General features: G+C 72.9%; 2 protein-coding genes across 2 annotated transcripts; both read left to right on the top strand.

The window, feature by feature from the left end:
• The first annotated feature begins 266 nt into the window (after positions 1–266).
• Positions 267–8,070, top strand: MRI1 (methylthioribose-1-phosphate isomerase 1). The gene is given in 9 exon segments (XM_066986473.1): positions 267–417; positions 1,600–1,949; positions 1,952–2,143; positions 2,146–2,185; positions 3,099–3,271; positions 4,150–4,326; positions 6,095–6,298; positions 7,924–7,976; positions 7,978–8,070. Coding segments are annotated over 8 exon segments (1,227 nt in total). The 5' UTR covers positions 267–417; positions 1,600–1,639; the 3' UTR covers positions 8,056–8,070.
• A 77-nt stretch (positions 8,071–8,147) lies between these two features.
• Positions 8,148–9,140, top strand: C34H19orf53 (chromosome 34 C19orf53 homolog). The gene is made up of 3 exons (XM_066986474.1): positions 8,148–8,260; positions 8,742–8,797; positions 8,899–9,140. Exons 1-3 carry the CDS (start codon positions 8,170–8,172, stop codon positions 9,088–9,090), a joined length of 339 nt encoding a protein of 112 aa, XP_066842575.1. The 5' UTR covers positions 8,148–8,169; the 3' UTR covers positions 9,091–9,140.
• Positions 9,141–18,828: the final 9,688 nt, after the last annotated feature.

Below are 18,828 nucleotides of genomic sequence, written 5' to 3'. Positions count from 1 at the left end.
CTGGGAGGCCCTGGGGGGGGTCCTGGCCCTCCTGGCAGGTCCTGGGGGGGGTCCTGGCCCTCCCAGTGGGTCTGGGGGGTCCTGTTCCTCCTGGCAGGTCTGGGGGGGTCCCGACCCTCCTGGGGGGTCCCATCCCTCCCGGCAGGTCCCGGGAGCTCCCCCCCATCCCTCCCACCCCCAGCCCCCCCTCCACATTAAAACCAGCGTGTGCGAACCACCAGCCTCCTGTGCACGGCGGGGGTTTTATGGCCTGGGGGGGCGGTGGGGGGGGGTGAGCGGAAGCTCGGCGGGGCGGCTTCCGGGGCAGGTGGCGGCACTGGGAGCAGCGGGGACAACGGCGGCGGCGGTACGGGGCTGGTGGCAGCGTGGACACCAGTAGCAGCGGCACTGGGAGCAGCAGGGGCACCGGTAGCAGTGGTACGGGCACCGGTGGCAGCGTGGGCAGCGGTAGCAGCGGTACGGGGGCCAGCACGGACACCGGTGGTGGTATGGACACCGGTGGCAGCGGGGACACCGGTAGTAGCAGTACGGGGGCCGGTAGGGGCACCAGTGGCAGCAGTACGGATACTGGTGGCAGTACAAGCACCGGTGGCAGCGGGGACACCAGTAGCAGTGATACGGGCACCGGTGGCAGCGTGGGCAGCGGTACGGGGGCCGGCACGGACACCAGTGGCAGTATAGACACCAGTGGGAGCGTGGACACCGGTAGTAGCAGTACAGGGGCCGGTAGGGGCACCAGTGGCAGCAGTACGGATACTGGTAGCAGTACGGATACTGGTAGCAGTACAAGCACCAGTGGCAGCAGGGACACTGGTAGCAGTGGTACGGGGACTGGCACGGACACTGGTGGCAATACGAGCACCGGTAGCAGTGGTACGGGCACCGGTGGCAGCGTGGGCAGCGGTATGGGGGCCGGCACGGACACCAGTGGCAGTATAGACACCAGTGGGAGCATGGACACCGGTAGCAGCAGTACGGGGGCCGGTAGGGGCACCAGTGGCAGCAGTACGGATACTGGTGGCAGTACGAGCACCGGTGGCAGCGGGGACACCGGTAGCAGTGGTACGGGGACCGGTGGCAGCGTGGGCAGCGGTACGGGGGCCGGCACGGACACCAGTGGCAGTATAGACACCAGTGGGAGCGTGGACACCGGTAGTAGCAGTACAGGGACCGGTAGGGGCACCAGTGGCAGCAGTACGGATACTGGTAGCAGTACGGATACTGGTAGCAGTACAAGCACCAGTGGCAGCAGGGACACTGGTAGCAGTGGTACGGGGACTGGCACGGACACTGGTGGCAATACGAGCACCAGTAGCAGTGGTACGGGCACCGGTGGCAGCGTGGGCAGCGGTACAGGGGCCGGCACGGACACCAGTGGCAGTATAGACACCAGTGGGAGCATGGACACCGGTAGCAGCAGTACAGGGGCCGGTAGGGGCACCAGTGGCAACAGTACGGATACTGGTAGCAGTACAAGCACCAGTGGCAGCGTGGACACCGGTAGCAGTGGTACGGGGACTGGCGGCAGCATGGACACCAGTAGCAGCAGTACGGGGACCGGTGGCAGCATGGACACCGGTGGTGGTGGTGTATACACAGGTGGCAGCGTGGACACCGGTGGCAGCAGTAGGGGACCGGCATGGACACTGGTGGCAGCAGTACGGATACTGGTAGCAGTATGAGCACCGGTAGCAGCGGTACGGGGGCCGGCACGGACACCGGTGGCAGCGGTACGGATCCCCATGGCAGCACGGCCACCGGTGGCACCGTGGACCCCGGCGACACCGACTGGGACACGTCCTCGTCCCCCGGAGCCCTGTCGGCGCTGCGCTACCGCCGCGGCTCGCTCTCCATCCTGGACCAGCGTCTGCTGCCGGCGGAGGTGCGCTACGAGCCCGTGCGGGACGTGGAGCGCGCCCGGGCCGCCATCGCCGCCATGGAGGTGCGGGGGCTCCGGCCATCGCCCTGGTGGGCTGCCTGGCGCTGGCGGTCGAGCTGTGGGCGGGCGGGGGGCCGGCGGGGGACGCGGCGGCGCTGGCGGCCTTCGTGGACGAGCGGCTGCGGCGGCTGGAGGGCGCGCGGCCCACGGGCAGCAACATGGCGCGCGAGGCCCAGCGCCTGCGGGAGGTGCTGAGGGGGCGCCTGGCGGAGAGCCCCCGCCGGGGGAGGCGCAGCTGAGGGAGAGGTGGGTGTGGGGGGGGGTTGGGGGGGGGTGGGGAGGGGGTTTGGGGGGTGGGGAGGGGGGTTTGGGAGAGGTTTGGGGGAATGGGGAGGGGGTTTGGGGGGTGGGGAGGGGGGTAGGAGAATGGGGAGGGGGTTTGGGGGGGTTTGGGGGAATGGGGAGGGGGTTTGGGGGGGTTGGGGGCGTGGGGAGGGGGATTGGGAGAGGTTTGGGGGCATGGGGAGAGGGTTTGGGGGGGCTTGGGGGAATGGGGAGGGGGTTTGGGGGGTGGGGAGGGGGGTAGGAGAATGGGGAGGGGGTTGGGGGGGTTGGGGTAATGGGGAGGGGGTTTGGGGGCGTGGGGAGGGGCTTTGGGAGAGGTTTGGGGGCATGGGGAGGGGGCTTGGGGGGAGTTTGGGGAATGGGGAGGGGTTTGGGGGGTGGGGAGGGGTGTAGGAGAATGGGGAGGGGGTTTGGGGGGGTTGGGGGAATGGGGAGGGGGGTTGGGGGGTTCAGGGGCATGGGGAGGGGGTTTGGGGGGTGGGGAGGGGGGTAGGAGAATGGGGAGGGGGTTTGGGGGGGTTGGGGGAATGGGGAGGGGGTGTGGGGGGAGAGGGAGGGGGGTTGGAGGGAGGTTTGGGTGGTGGGGAGGGTGGTGGGGAAAGGGGTGGGGGTTTTGGGGGGCTTGGGGGGACAGGGAGGGGGTTGGGGGTACGGGGAGGGGTTTGGGGGGGCTTGGGGGAATGGGAGAGGGTTTTGGGGGCGATGGGCACGGGGGGGTCCCAAAGTTCCCTTTGAGGGGGGGGTGTCCCCCAGCTCTGTTACGGGGCACAGGGATTTGGGACGGGGGCTTTCGCCTCCAGCCCCACTTTGGGGGGTGGGAAGGGGATGCCGGCTGCCCCCCTCACCCCCCAACTCCCCCTCTTGCCCCCCCCAGCATCATCGAGCACGTGGAGGGGCTGCTGCGGCGGGACGTGGAGCAGAACCGCAGCATCGGGGCGCACGGCGCGCGGCACATCCTGGAGCGCGTCCCCCCCGGCAGCGCCGTCACCCTGCTCACCCACTGCAACACCGGCGCCCTCGCCACCGCCGGCTACGGCACCGCGCTCGGTACGGGGGGGCACAGGGGGGGGGGTTAGGGGGTCCCAGAGGGGTTTGGGGGGCTTGGAGTAACCCCACTGCCCTCCCCCGGGCATTGTTTTGGGGTCCTGGGGGAGTCCTGGGGGGTTTGGGGGTCACAGAGGGGTTTGGGGGGCCTCCCACGGGGGCATTGTTTGGGGTTTCAGCAGGGTCCTGGGGCGGTTGGGGGGTCCCAGAAGGGGTTTGGGGGGGGTCACAGAGGGGTTTGGGGGGTCCCGGGGGGTTTGGGGGGCCTGGGGTAACCCCACTGTCCTCCCCAGGCAGCGTTTTGGGGTCCTGGGGGGTTTGCGGGGGTCACAGAGGGGTTTGGGGGGATCCCACGGGGGCTTGAGGGGGTCCTAGGGGGTTGCGGGGGGTTGGGGGGGGACCCTGGAGGGTTTTGGGGGGTCACAGGGGGGTTTTGGGGGGCCTGGGGTAACCCCACTGCCCTCCCCTGGGCATTGTTTGGGGTCCTGGGGGGTTTGCAGGGGTCACAGAGGGGTTTGGGGGCCTGGGGTAACCCCACTGCCCCCCCAGCATTGTTTTGGGGTTTCAGCAGGGGTTTGGGGGGACTTGGGGGGGTCCCAGAGGGGTTTGGGGGGCCTGGGGCAGCCTCACTGTCCCCCCCCCCCAGGCAGTGTTTTGGGGTTCCAACAGGGGCATTTTGGGGTCCCGGGGAGGTTTTGGGCCCTGGGGGTCGTGCCCCGCCGTGACCCTGCTGTGCCCCCCAGGCATCGTTTTGGGGCCCTGGGGTGTTTTGGGGTCCTGGTGAAGTTTTGGGGTCCTGGGGCGGTTTTGTGATTGTGGTGAGGTTTTGGGGTCCCGGGAGGGTTCGAGCCCCGCCGTGACCCCGCTGTGCCCCCCCCCAGGCATCGTGTGGGCGCTGCACGCCCAGGGCCGCGTGGCGCGCGTGTTCTGCACGGAGACGCGGCCCTACAACCAGGGCGCGCGCCTCACCGCGCTCGAGCTGCTGCACGCCGGCGTCCCCGCCACCCTCATCACCGACAGCGCCGCCGCCGCCGCCATGAGGGACCGCGGCGTGCAGGGTGAGGGGGACGGGGGGGGGACAGGGGGATGGGGGACGTGGGGATGGGGACAGGGGGACGTGGGGACAGGGACATGGGGGTGCAGGGTGAGGGGGGGCATGGGGGCGGGGACACAGGGATGGGGACAGGGGCACGTGGGGACGGGGACATTGGGATGGGGAGATGGGGGCATGGGGACAAGGGGATGGGGACAGGGGGACAAGGGGATGGGGACGGGGACGTGGGGACAGGGACATTGGGATGGGGATGTGGGGACATTGGGATGGGGGCATGGTGGGGCGGGGGCACACGGGGATGGGGACATGGGGACATGGGGACATTGGGATGGGGAGATGGGGGCATGGGGATGGGGACAAGGGGATGGGGACAGGGACATTGGGATGGGGACAAGGGGATGGGGGCATTGGGATGGGGGCATTGGGATGGGGGCGTGGTGGGGCAGGGGCACACGGGGACGGGGACATGGGATGTGGGGATGGGGACATTGGGTGGGGACGGGGGACGTGGGACAGGGACATTGGGGATGGGGACATTGGGATGGGGATGTGGGGACATTGGGATGGGGACACGGTGGGCAGGAGGGACAGGGACAGGATGGGGACATGGGGGGGACAGGGACACAATGGGGTGGGGGACACGGGGACATTGGGGACAGGGGGACGTGGGGACGGGGACATTGGGATGGGGACGGGGATGTGGGGACATTGGGATGGGGGCATGGTTGGGCAGGGGCACACGGGGACATTGGGATGGGGACACGGGGATGGGGACACGGTGGGGCAGGAGGGACAGGGACAGGATGGGGGACATGGGGGGGACAGGGACACAATGGGGTGGGGGGACATGGGATGGGGACACGGGGATGGGGACATGGGGACGGGGACATGGTGGGGTGGGGGGACACGGGACAGAGGTGGGGGGGACACGGTGGGGACATGGGGCGGGGACACAGTGGGGCAGGAGGGCCAGGGATGGGATGGGGACATGGGGGGACAGGGGGATGGGGACGGGGACAGGGATCTGGGATGGGGCCGGGCATGGGATGGGGACGTGGGGATGGGGACAGGGGCATGGGGATGTGGGATAGGGACAAGGGGATGCGGACGTGGGACGGGGACGTGGGACGGGGACATGGGGACAGGGACATGGGATGGGGACAGGCATGACATGGGGACAGGGACATGGGGATGTGGGATGGGGACAGGGACATGAGATGGGGACAGGGACATGGGATAGGGACAAGGGAATGGGGACGTGGGATGGGGACGGGGACATGGGTACAGGGACATGGGATGGGGACGGGCATGGCATGGGGACAGGGACATGGGGGCGTGGGATAGGGACAAGGGAATGGGGATGTGGGATGGGGACAGGGATGTGGGATGGGGCCATGGGGACAGGGCCATGGGGACATGGGATGGGGACAAGGGGATGGGGACAGGGACATGGGGATGGGGACATGGGGACGTGGGATAGGGACAAGGGAATGGGGACGTGGGGTGGGGACAGGGATGTGGGATGGGGACATGGGGACAGGGCCATGGGATAGGGACAAGGGAATGGGGATGTGGGATGGGGATGGGGACATGGGAATGGGGACATGGGATGATGGGGACGGGGCCGTGGGACGGGGCCGTGGCGGCTGGGACACAGCGGGGCGGGAGGGCCGGGGCTGTTACGGGGCCCCGGGGCCGGGGTTCGTGGGCCCGGCCGAGCCCGGGTCGGGGGTCTCACCCCCCCCCCCCTCCCCGTGTCCCCCCCCCCCCAGCCGTGGTGGTGGGCGCCGACCGCGTGGCCGCCAACGGGGACACGGCCAACAAGATCGGGACGTACGCGCTGGCGCTGGCGGCGCGGCACCACGGGGTCCCGCTCTACGTGGCCGCCCCCAGCGCCTCCTGCGACCCCGCGCTGCCCCGCGGGGACCTCCTGCCCCTCGAGGAGCGCCCCGCGCACGAGCTGGGGGCTGCGCCCGGTGAGGGGGGGGTCCTATATGGGGGGGGGGTGATGTGGGGGGGTGGGGTGAGGGATCCTATATGGGGTGGGGGGGTGTATGGGGTGGGGGGTCCTGTATGGGGTGAGGGATCCTATATGGGGTGGGGGGGTATATGGGGGTGTATGGGGTGGGGGGGGTGTTCGGGGTGGGGATCCTATATGGGGGAAGGGGGGGGGCGTATGGGGTGTGGGGTGGGGGATCCTATATGGGGGGGGAGGGTGTGGGGTGGGGGATCCTGTATGGGGTGTGGGGGGGTGTATGGGGTAGGGGTGGGAGGATCCTGTATGGGGTGGGGGGGGGGTGGGGGATCCTGTATGGGGGGTGGGGGCGTGGGGGGGGTGTATGGGGTGGGGGATCCCATATGGGGTGTGGGGGGTGATATGGGGGGGTGGGGTGAGGGTTCCTATATGGGGGGGGGGGGGTGTGGGATGGGGGATCGTATATGGGGGAGGGGGTGGTGTGTGGGGTGGGGGGATCCTGTATGGGGTGGGGGGGTATGGGGGGGGTGCATATGGGGTGGGGGATCCCATATGGGGTGTGGGGGGTGATATGGGGGTGTGGGGTGAGGGATCCTATATGGGGGGGGGGTATGGGGTAGGGGGGGCATATGGGGGGGGTACAGGGGGGGCATATGGGGTGGGGGAATCCTATATGGGGTGGGGGGGTATGGGGGGGGCATATGGGGTGTGGGGGGGTGATATGGGGGTGCACCCGGTGGGGGGGGCACCATGGGGGGGTAATATGGGGTATGGGGGGGGGTGTATATGGGGTGGGTTGGGGGCTGTATGGGGTATGAGGGGGTGTATGGGGATTGCACCCAGTGGGTGGGGGTACCATAGGGGGGAGGAATATGGGGTTGGGGGGGTGGGGTATGGGGCAGTGCCTGGTGGGTGGGGGTAGTGGGGAGGGGTCCATATGGGACGGGGGTGTGTAGGGGGGGCATATGGGGTGTGTAAGGGGGGTGTATGGGGCTGGGTGGATCCCATATGGGGGGGGTAATATGGGGGTGTAGGGGGATCCCTATATGGGGCTGGGGGGTCCTTTATCGGGCGGGGGGGGCACAAGGGGTCCCTTAGAGGATAACAGGGTCCCTATGGGGCGGGGGGGGTCCCGTATGGGGTGGGGGGGTCCCTATGGGGGGGTCCCCATGGGGCAGGGGGAGGTCCCTATGGGGGGGGCTCCCTATGGCGCGGGGGGGGGTCCCTATGGGGGTTGGTCCCTGTGGAGGGGGGGTCCCTATGGGGGGTGGGCTCCCTATGGGGGGGGGGCTCCCTATGGGGGGGGGCTCCCTATGGGAGGGGGCTCCCTATGGGGGGGGGTCCCTATGGGGGGGCTCCCTATGGCGGGTCCCTATGGGGTCCCTATGGGGGGGGGCTCCCTATGGGGGGGGGGTCCCTATGGGGGTTGCTCCCTATGGGGGGGTCTCCCTATCCCTATGGGGGGGGGGGCTCCCTATGGGGGGGGGGCCCTATGGGGGGGGGGGGGGGGGCCCCTATGGGGGGGGGCTCCCTATGGGGGGGGGTCCCTATGGGGGTCCCTATGGGGGGGCTCCCTACGGGGGTCCCACCGCTGACCCCCCCGGTGCCCCCCCCCCCCCCCCCCAGGCATCGAGGTGTGGAACCCCGCCTTTGACGTCACGCCGCACGAGCTGATCACGGGGGGGCATCGTCACCGAGTGGGGGGTGCTCGCGCCCGGGGAGCTGCGCGCGGCGCTGGCGGCGCACGGCGCGCTCTGAGGCCACGCCCCCTCCAGGTAGGCCACGCCCCCTCCAGGTAGGCCCCGCCCCCTCGCTTAGGCCACGCCCCCGGTTAGGCCACGCCCCCCCACGCCCCCGAAGCGGCGCGCGGCCATGGCGCAGGGCAGGCCCAAGGCGGCGGCCAAGCGGCCGGGGCGGGCGGCGGCGGCGGCGGCGGGGGGAGCGCGGGGACCGAGGAAGGGAGGTGAGGGGGGGGCACCGGGGGGGCCGCGGGGAGGGGGGGGGGGTACCGAGTTTGGGGGTCTGGGGGGGAGAAACGGGACGGGGGGGGGGCACCGGGAGAGCGTGGGGGGGGGGAAACCGGGGGGGGGGAGAAACCGGGGGGGCACAGGGGGAGGGGGGGCACCGGGGTGGGGGCGGCACCGGGTCTGGGGGACACCGAGGGGGAGAAACCGGATGGGGGGGGGCACCGGGGAGGGGCCTGGGGGGGCACCGGGTCTGGGGGACACTGGGGGTGGGGGGGGGCTGGGGAGGAGGGGGGGCTGGGGAGGAGGGGAGGGGGGCTTGAAGGGGGGGGCACACCTCGAATGAGGTGGGAGGATGGGGACTGGGGGGGCACCGAGGGTGGGGGGATGGGGGGGACTGAGGGGTGGGGAGGGGGTGTCAAGGGGGGGGCTGGGGGGGGGGTGTGTGCCCCCCCCAACACTCGTTGCCCCCCCCCCCAGGCCGCATCATCGCCCCCAAGAAGCTGCGCGTGATCCAGCAGCAGAAGCTGAAGAAGGTGAGGAAGGGGGGAAAATGGGGGGGGGGGGGGAGATGGGGGGTGCCCCCCTCTGGCACCCCCCCTCTGACCCCCCCCCCCCCTCTTCTAACCCGCCCCAGAGCCTGGAGGTCGGCATCCGGCTGCGTATCGAGCGCGAGGCCGCGCTCAAGGCGGGGGCCGCGCACCCCAAGAAGCTGACGCTGGTGGCGCCGCCCCCCCCCCGGCCCCCCCAAAAAGGGCAAAGGCAAAAAGGGCCGCGCCTGACCCCCCCCCCCCCGAGCCCTCCCCCACCCCGTCACCCTCTGCCTTAATTTTTGCTTAATAAAAAGGAAATGGGGGGGCACGTGCCCCCCCCCCCCGACCCATAGCTCTTGGTGTCTTTGTGGGGGGGGTGGGGATGCGGGGAGCCCCCCCCCGGCCGGGTGGGGGGGGCTGGGGGAGATCCCGGGGATAAGGAGGGGGGGAGAAGAGGTGGGGGGGGGGGGGGGGGGGGGGGGGGGCGTAATGGGGGGGGGGGGAGGGCTGGGAATGGGGGCGGCTGGGGGAGGGGCTGGGGATTCCCCTTGTGCGGGGGAAGCCCTTTGGGGGGGGTCCCGGGGTTCCCATGGCGGGGTGGGGTCCCCATTCCCCCCCTCCCCCCCCCCCCCCGGCGCTGCTTTGGCCGCCACCGGCCGCATTTTATGAATGGGCGAGGCCCCGCCCCCTCCCGCCGCCGGCCCCGCCCTCCCGCCCCGCTCATTGGCGGGCCCAGCGCTGATTGACACCCCCCGGGGGCGGTCCCCGCGCTCAGCGCCGCAGCCAATCAGCGCGCAGAGTGGGGCGGGCCCCGCGCCGCGGCTGCGCCTTAAAGGCGCCGCGGCCCCACCTCGGGGGGGGGGGGGGGGGCGACACGTGGGCACCCCCCCCTTCCCCACGGGTGGGCGTGGCCTCCCTAACCCCACCCCCAGGGGGCGTGGCCTCCTCCAAGCCCCGCCCCCCGCGGTGACGTCAGGGAAATTCCCTGAAACCGGGCGCGTTCGGGCCGAGGCTTTATTTGGGGCAATAACGCGGAAAAAAGGGCGCGCCCCCCCCCAGCCCCTCCCCCCCCCCGCCGTGATTCACCCCCCCCCCCGCCCCTCCCCCACCCCCCCCCAACCCCCCACGCGTGACCGCGGGCGGGGCACGGAGCCGGATTTTGGGGGGGGGGGGGGGGGGAAAATTAACCCACGTGGGCTGTGCCCCTCCCCCACCGTGTCCCGGGGGGGGGGGGGGGGGTCCCGGGGGGGTCGCGGGGGGCGCAGACCCCTGTTCCTGCTGAACTGAGCCAGTTTAGGCAAAGCAACTGCAAATCAGCTCAGTAGGCACGGGGGGCGGGGCCCGGGCTGGGGGGGGGGTCACGTGGGGGGGTCACGTGGGGGGGGTCACGGGGGGAGGGGGCACGTGGGGGAGGGGGCACGTGGGGGAGGGGGCACGTGGGGGAGGGGGCACGTGGGGGAGGGGGGAGGGGTCACGTGGGGGAGGGGGCACGTGGGGGAGGGGGGCACGTGTGTGTGGGGGGGGGTCTCTTCGAGGAGGGGGGGGGGGGGGGTCCCGGGGTCCCCACGGGGGGGTCCCGGGGGGGGCTCCGGGACGCGGAACTTAGCCACTGTGAACACGCCGGGCAGCCATCGCTGTTCACAGGTGGGCTAAGCCCTGCGCCACGGGGCCGGCCGGCCCCCCCGCGCCGCCATTCCCACCCCCCCACGTCGCCATTCCCACCCCCGCGTCGCGACTCCCACCTTCATATCGCGATTCACCCCCCCCTCGCATCGCGATTCCCACCCCCGCCGTCGCGATTCCCACCCCCCTGCATCGCCATTGACCTCCCCCGTGTCGCCATTCCCACCTTCCCGTCGCGATTCACCCCCCCCCCATCGCGATTCCCACCCCCCCGTCGCGATTCCCACCCCGCCATGTCGCGATTTCGGCGCCGCCGTCGCCGTCGCGGGCGCCGCCGCCCGTTGGAAATCCCTGGCAATGTGATTTTGGGCGAGAACGGTAAAAAATCGCATCGCCAGGAACCCCGGCGGGCGGCCGCAGCGGGGGGGGGTTGGGCCGGGGCTGGGGGGGGGGCCGCTGTCGTCATCGTCGTCGTCATCGTCGTCACCACCGCCACCGTCGTCATCGTCGCCGCCATCGTCGCAGCGCCGGGGCCGGCGGCCGCCTGTGGGCAGGGAGCAGAGGGGTCAGCGCCGGGGGTCCCCAATGTCCGGGGACAGACCGGGGGGGGGGACACGGGGGTGATGGGGGGGTCACAGGGGGGACACGGGGACACGCGGGGACACGGGTGGGGGGGACACGCGGCGACGCCGGTGACACCGGGACGAGGCCGGGACGGAGGCCGAGGGCGCTGGAGGCCACCACGGGACGGGGACCCCAAACCCCAAACCCCGCACCCACGGCCCCGGTGTCCCCGTGTCCCCCCCCCCCCGTCCCCCCGTCCCGGCGCCCCCGAGGCCGGCAGCGGCGGTGCCACGGGGCCGGGTGCTCGGCCGCCATGTGGGAGCCCCGAGGCCCCTCCCGGCCGTGACATCACCGTCGCCAAGGCAACGGGCGCACTTCAAAGGGAATCGGGTGGAAAGGGCCCAAAAAATGGGGATAAACAGCGAGCGGCGGCGGCGGCGTAAACAAAATGTCCGGGGGGGGGGGGACGGGGGGGGGGCCCGGCCGGCGGGCGCGTGCCCGGGGCGGGGGGCGCGGGGTCCCCGCGTGCCGACGGCGGCCCCGGTGCCGGCGCCGTGGGACGAGGCCCGGATTGGGGTGAAAACGGGCGAAAACGGGCAAAAACGGGCGGGCGGCGGCGCGGGCGCGAGGCGGGCGAGGAGCGGTGGCGGCGGCACCGGGCAGGCACCGGGGGGGTGGGCGCCGTGGGGCCGGGTTCGCTGTGGGGCTGGGCCCGCTATGGGGCAGAGCCCGCCGTGGGGCCGGGCCCGCTGTGGGGCCAGGCTCGCCATGGGGGGCAAGGCCCGCCATGGAGCCGGGCCTGCCATGGGGCCAGGATCGCTGTGGGGCAAGGCTCGCTGTGGGGCAAGGCTCGCTATGGGGCCAGGCCCGCCATGGGGCCAGGATCACTGTGGGGCTGAGCTCGCTATGGGGCCAGGCTTGCTATGGGGCCGGGCACGCCATGGGGCCGGGCCCGCCGTGGGGCCAAGCTTGCTGTGGGGCCGGGCTCGCTATGGGGCCGGGCCCGCCATGGGGCCAGGCTCGCCGTGGGGCTCGGTGGGGCTCGCTGTGGGGCTGGGCTCGCCGTGGGGCCAGGCCGGGCGCTCGTTTGCCCACACGGCGCCAGGGCGGTGCCGGCCCGGCCGCCCCGACCGGTCCCGAGGGCCCCGGCGGGCACCGCGCGGGGGCGGCCGCCCCGCACCCCCCCTGCCCCAAACCCCCTTCTTTAATTTTTATTTTTTTTTCCCTTTTCCTTCGTTCTGTTTCGATTTCTCATTTCTTTTTTTTTGTTTGTTTGTTTGTTTTGTTTTGATCCAATTCCCCCCCCCCCCCCCCCCCCAAAAAAAATTAAAAAAAACGCGGGGCCGGCCCCGTCGACGCCTCCCCGACGCCTGGGGCCGGGGCCGGCCGCGCCCTCGCACACGGCGCCGGATGCGGCGGCGGCACCGGGGCCGGGCGGAGCGGGGGTCCCGGGGGGGTGCGGGGGTCCCGGCGGGTGCGAGGGTCCCGGGATGGGTTGGGGGGGCACCGCGCACCGGGAGCCGCGCCGTCGGCGGCGGTGCCGGCGGTGTCGGCGGCGCTGCGCCCGGCCCGGCGGCGGTGGGCGGCGGCGGCGGCGGCGGCGGGTCGAGGAGGAGCGAGGCGGGGGCCGCCCCGTCCGCGCCCGTCCGCACACGCAGCGCCGGGGGGGAAAGGATGAATCACGCTGCTCGGCGGCGCCCGCCCGCGCCCGCCCGGCCCCGCGCCAACCGCGGCCCTCGGTGCCACCGCGGGGGGCCCCGCGTCGCCCCCTGGCCGCCGCGTGCCCGCCAGGCGCTCGGAACCGCTCGGAACCACCCAGAACCCTCCCGGCGCCGCCCGGGCGCCGGCGGCACGCGGCGAGCGAGGCCGCCCAGGCCCCGGCCCCCGCCGCACGGTGGCCCCCGCGGGGGACGGGGACGGGGAGGGCCCCCCGGCGACGCCGCCGGCGACGCCGCGGAAGCCGCGCGCCCGCCGTACTCACCGGGAGCGGCCGCGGCCCCGCTGGGGTCCCCGGGGAGCGGCGGCGGCGGCGGGCGGCCGGGGCGTGCGAAGGCTTCCCAAAGTCACTGACTTTTACTCCAAGAAGGGAAATCCTTTTTAAAACCTTCGCTCCGCCCCGGGAACGCGGCGAGGGCCGCGGCCGGCGGCGAGAGGAGGGGCCTGGGCCGCGGCGCCCGGCTCCTCTCCGCACCCTTTCGAGGCCGCCGGCCCCGAGCCGCCGTGGGCGCGCGGTGCCGCACCGTCTGCGGGCGGGGGGCGCCGGCCGTAGGGGGTCCCGCAGCCCCACGGCGAGGGGGGTCCCGCAGCCCCACGGCGAGGGGGCTCCGCGCCCCACAGCGAGGGGGCTCGCTGCCCCCCCAGCGCGGGTGGTTAGCGCCCCATGGCCAAGGGCCCGCGTGCCCCATGGCACAGCAGCTCAGCGCCCCGTGGTGAAGGAGCTCGGCGCCCCACAGCACCCCATGGCGCCCCACGGCACCCCATGGCACCCCACGGTGAGGCAGCTCGCTGCCCCATAGCGCAGGTGGTTAGCGCCCCACGGCCAAGGGCCCACGTGTCCCATGGCACAGCAGCTCCGCGCCCCATGGCGAGGGGGCCCAGTGCCCCACGGCGGGGGTGCACAGTGCCCCATAGCGTGGCAGCTTGCTGCCCCACGGCAAGGGGGCTCGCTGCCCCACAGCGCGGGTGGTTAGCGCCCCATTGCCAAGGGCCCACGTGCCCCACAGATGGCGGCTCAGCACCCCGCGGTGCGGGGGCTCAGTGCCCCATGGCGTGGCAGCTCAGTGCCCTATAGCAAGGGGGCTCGGCACCCCGTGGCAAGGGGGCTCGGTGCCCCATGACGTGTGTGGTTAGCGCCCCATTGCCAAGGGCCTGTGTGCCCCACGGCAAGGGGGCTCGGTGCCCCACGGCGCGGCAGCTCAGCACCCCACGGCAAGGGGGCTCAGTGCCCCACAGCGCGGCAGCTCGGTGCCCCATGGCACGGCAGCTCAGCACCCCACGGCAAGGGGGCTCAGTGCCCCATGGCAAGGGGGCTTGCTACCCCATAACATGTGTGGTTAGCGCCCCATTGCCAAGGGCCCGTGTGCCCCACAGATGGCAGCTCAGCACCCCACAGCAAGGGGGGGGTCAGTGCCCCATGGCGTGGGTGCAGTGCCCCATGGCGCGGCAGCTTGGTGCCCTATAGCAAGGGGGCTCAGTGCCCCATGGCAAGGGGGCTCAGTGCCCCACGGCGTGGCAGCTCAGTGCCCCACAGCGCGGCAGCTCAGCACCCCACGGCAAGGGGGCTCAGTGCCCCACGGCACGTGGGCTGGGCGTCCCATGGCGAGAGCACGCGGTGCCCCGTGGCGAGGGGGCTCGAGCGCCCCATGGTCAGGGGGCTTGGTGCCCCACAGCACAGGAGCTGGGCGCCCCATAACGGGGTGCTCGGTGCCCCACGGCATGGGCGCCCCACAGCACGGGGGCCGGCTGCCCCATAAGGAGGAAGCTGGGTGCCCCACGGCGTGCCCACCCCCCCGCCCCGTGCCCATCCCAGCCCGTGCCTCAGTTTCCCCTCAGCCACCCGGCTGCGCGGGGCTGGGCGATTCCGGGGTGTGTGTGGGGGGACCGGGGCAGTGCTGGGGTGCAGGGGCGCCGCCGGCCACCCCCCCGTCCCCGTTCCTTGTCCCCAGGCCGGGGTGGGGGGGACACGCCGCGGGCCGAAGCCCCGGTGCCGGGGAAGCCCGGGGACGCCCGGGGTGCGTGGGTGACGTCGGCGGGGCCGGGCGGGCGCCGGGATCTCCATGGCGATGCCGCACACACAGACATTAAACAGAGCCCGGCGTCGGAAGTCGGCAAAACCACAGCGCGTCACTGCGGCCGCCCGGCACAGCCCGGGCCCCCCAAAGCCCCTGGCCCCACACCACGGGGCCTCAGCTTCCCCCCCCCCCCCCCCCCGCCCCAAACCCCGTGGGGACTTGCGGGGCTGAGCACAGTCCCCGGTGGGGCCCCGCGGGGCCCAGCACTGTCCCCAGAGACCCGTGGGTCCAGGCGTCATCCGCTATGGGGATGTGTGGGGCTGGGCATTGTCCCCTGTGGGGACTTGTGGGGCTGGGTGCTGTCCCAGCTGGGGATGTGTGGGGCTGAGCCCCCTGGGGGGGACTTGTGGGGCTGGGTGCTGTCCCCAGTGGGGATGTGTGGGGTCGATCGTTGTCCCCCGTGGGGCCAAGCCCTGTCCCCAGTGGGGCTCTGTGGGTCCAGGCATCGTCCCCTATGGGACGCGTGGGGCTGAGCACCGTACTCGTGGGGACCCCTCCCCAGCGGCGCCCCGTGGGGCCAAGCGTCGTCCCCCCCGGGGACTTGTGGGGCTGAGCATCTCTCCCTGGGGGCACTTGTGGGGCCGAGCGCTGCCCCCGTCCCCGTCCCCACGCGCCCCACGGCGGCGGCGGCGCCCGGGGGGTTAACGCGAGGCCCATGGGGCGCTGCCAGGATCCGGCCCGGCCGCGGCACTGCCGTCACCGCCCGTCTCCGTGGAGATGATGGAAGTTCCTAAATACAATTATTGGGAGGTTTTGGGTTTCCTCCGCGCGCCGGGAGGGGACGAACAATAGGCGGGGAAGGGCCGCGGCGCCCCACGGTGCCACCGGTGCCACCCGACGCCGCCGGGCCCCACCTTCGCGCCCCACGGCCGACGCCACGGGGAACCGGCGGCCGCCTCCGGCACGGCACCGGGGAGGGGGGCACGGGGGGTGGTGGTGGCGTGGGGGGGGGGGGGGGGGGATCCCTGCGTCCCCGTCCCTCGCCCCCCTGCCCCGGCGCCGCTTCCCCTCCCGGGCGCGCATCTGGCGCGGGCGCCGCACATCTGGCGCGGGGCGGGAGCGCCGCTGCTAATTTTAACCGCGGCCGGGGCCGGGATGCGGCCACGGGGCCGGTGCGCGGCGAGGCGAGGGGGAGCCGCGGGCACGTGCGCGCGGGCACCCGACGGCGGCGGCGGCGCCGCGCACGCCGCACCGCGTGCCGTGGGGCGCTGCGGGGCCCGGCGGCGCAGAAATGTCCTTTCTAGGTAATGGCAGCGGCGGCGGGGCCGGGGCTGGCGCACGCCCACGCGCCAGACGGGCGCATTCCTCCCGCCTGACTCAGCGCCGCCGCCGCGGCCTCGCGCACGCTGCTGCCGCGCTGCAACGGGCACGGCGTGGCACGGCTCGGCAGGGTGCAGCAGGGCGCAGTGCAGCGTTGCACGGCCTTGCAGGGTGCAGCGTGGCGTTGCAGGGTGCAGCAGGGCGCAGTGCAGCGTTGCAGGGCGCAGTGCGGCGTTGCACAGCCTTGCAGGGTGCAGCGTGGCATTGCAGGGTGCAGCAGGGCGCAGCACGGCATGGCATGGCACAGTACAGCACTGCACAGTGCAGCAGGGTGCAGCACACTGGGTGCAGCGCAGCATTGCAGGGCGCAGCCCAGCGGTGCATGGCATTGCACGGTGCAGCATTGCAGGGTGCAGCACGGCACTGCATGGCACAGCACGGTGCAGCAGGGTGCAGTGCGGCGCGGTGCAGCACAGCACAGTGCAGCAGGGTGCAGCAGAGCACGGTGCAGCACGGCACTGCATGGCACAGCACGGTGCAGCAGGGTGCAGCGCGGCGCGGTGCAGCACAGCACGGTGCAGCAGGGTGCAGCAGAGCACGGTGCAGCACGGCACTGCATGGCACAGCGTGGTGCAGCAGGGTGCGGCACGGCACGGTGCAGCAGGGTGCAGCACGGCACGGTGCAGCGCGGCGTCGCAGGGTGCAGCCCCATGCAGCGCGGCACGTTGCAGGGCACTGCAGGGCACATCGTGGTGCAGTGCCCCAGTGCCCTGGTGCTGTGCTGCTGTGCCGTAACGGCGTGGCAGAGACATGTGGCACGGCACGGCACAGTGCAGCACGGCACGGCACGGTGCAGCACGGCACGGCGCAGCACGGCACGGCACGGCACGGCGCGGCACGGCGCAGCACGGCACATTTCTGGGGGTGGCCAGGCTGGTCCAGGCAGCCAAAGCTGCATCCAGGCAGTGCTGTGGGGCAGCGCCGTGGGGCAGTGCCCGGTATTTGGGCACCCACAGACCCCTGCAGCCCACAGTGGGGTGCCCTGGGAGGTACTGGGAGCACTGGGAGCCCAGCACTGGGAGCACTGCGTGCCACGGCACTGGGGCCACTGGGAGGCCTGGCACTAGGGCCACTGGGAGCACTGGGAGCCCCCATACTGGGGCCACTGGGAACCTGTCGCGGGGGCCACTGGGAGCCCGGCACTGAGGCCACTGGGAGCCTGGCTCTGGAGGGACTGGGAGCACTGGGAGCACTGGGAGCCCGGCACTGGGGGCACTGGGACGGGATTTCCCGTTCCTCCCGGCCCCGCGCTCCCTCCCCGGCTTCTTCCTTCCTTCCTTCCCCGTGGCTCCGCTGGGGCCAGCGCCCGGCCCCGGCCCTGCCCCACCTGGGGGGGGCGTGTGGGGCAGCGCTGTGGGGCAGCGCCATGGGGCAGTGTGTCCATGGGGCAGCACCATGGGGCAGCGCTGTGGGGCAGCGCCATGGGGCAGTGTGGCTATGGGGCAGCGCCATGGGGCAGTGCTATGGGGCAGCGTGGCTATGGGGCAGCGCCGTGGGGCAGCGCCATGGGGCAGCGCTATGGGGTGGTTTGGCTATGGAGCAGTGCTATGGGGCAGCGCCATGGGGCAGCGCCGTGGGGCAGCACCATGGGGCAGCACTATGGGGCAGTGTGGCTATGGGGCAGCGCCATGGGGCAGTGCTATGGGGCAGTGTGGCTATGGGGCAGCGCCATGGGGCAGCACTATGGGGCAGTGTGGCTATGGGGCAGCGCCATGGGGCAGTGCTATGGGGCAGTGTGGCTATGGGGCGCCATGGGGCAGCGCTATGGGGCAGTGTGGCTATGGGGCAGCGCCATGGGGCAGTGTGGCTATGGGGCAGTGCTATGGGGCAGCGCCATAGCGCTATGGGGCAGCGTGGCTATGGGGCATGGGGCAGTGCTATGGGGCAGTGTGGCTATGGGGCAGTGCTATGGGGCAGCGCCATGGGGCAGCGCTATGGGGCAGCGTGGCTATGGGGCAGCGCCATGGGGCAGTGCCGTGGGGCCGTGGGGCCGTGGGGCCGTGCCCCCCGGGGCCGTGGGGCGGCGGGTGGCGTTGCTGCGCGACGCTGTTTGTCGTGGGGCTGAGTCACGGCCGTGACTCACCGGCAGCACCGGGCTGGCAGGCGCCCACGGCCGCCCCACGGCAGCACCGGGGTGGGGCACGGCCCCCCCCGGGCCCCCCCCATTTCCCCCCTCACCCCCCCCCTTCCCTTTCCTGCCCCATAGCGGGGCACCCGTGGGGCCGGGGGGGGGGCCCCGTGGGGCCCTCGCCCTCCCCGATCCCCACCCGGGACCCCCGCGCCCCGCGGCTGGGTGCTCGCTGGGGGGGGGGGGGAGGGGGTGGGGGACACCCCCAAATTGGGGGGGGCACCGGGGTGGGGGGGAATTAGGGGGGGGCCGGGGGGGCTGAGTCAGGGCCCAGCAACGCGCCTGAGTCACCCTGGGTGGGTCCGCGCGGCGCCGCCGCACAAAGGCGCTTTGAGCCCGGGGCCCCCCCCCCGCCCCCCCCCGGGGCTGCCCCGGCCCCGCCCGGCCCCAAAAGGGGGTCCCGGGGCCCCCCCAGCAGCCCCTCCCCCCCCCCCACAGCCCCCCCCCCCCATGGTGCTGGGGTGGAACCGGGACACGGCCGAGACCCCACGGCCTGGGGGGGCACCGGGGGGACTGGGAGGGACTGGGGGGCACTGGGAGGGAGTGGGGGTACTGGGGGGCACTGGAGGGACTGGGGGGACTGGGGGCACTGGGAGCGCTGGGGCCTG

This window comes from Anser cygnoides, chromosome 34 (assembly GCF_040182565.1).
Source record: "Anser cygnoides isolate HZ-2024a breed goose chromosome 34, Taihu_goose_T2T_genome, whole genome shotgun sequence".
NCBI lineage: Eukaryota > Metazoa > Chordata > Aves > Anseriformes > Anatidae > Anser > Anser cygnoides.
The sequence above is the reverse complement of the archived record's forward strand: the minus strand, read 5'-3'. Positions and strand labels throughout refer to the sequence as shown.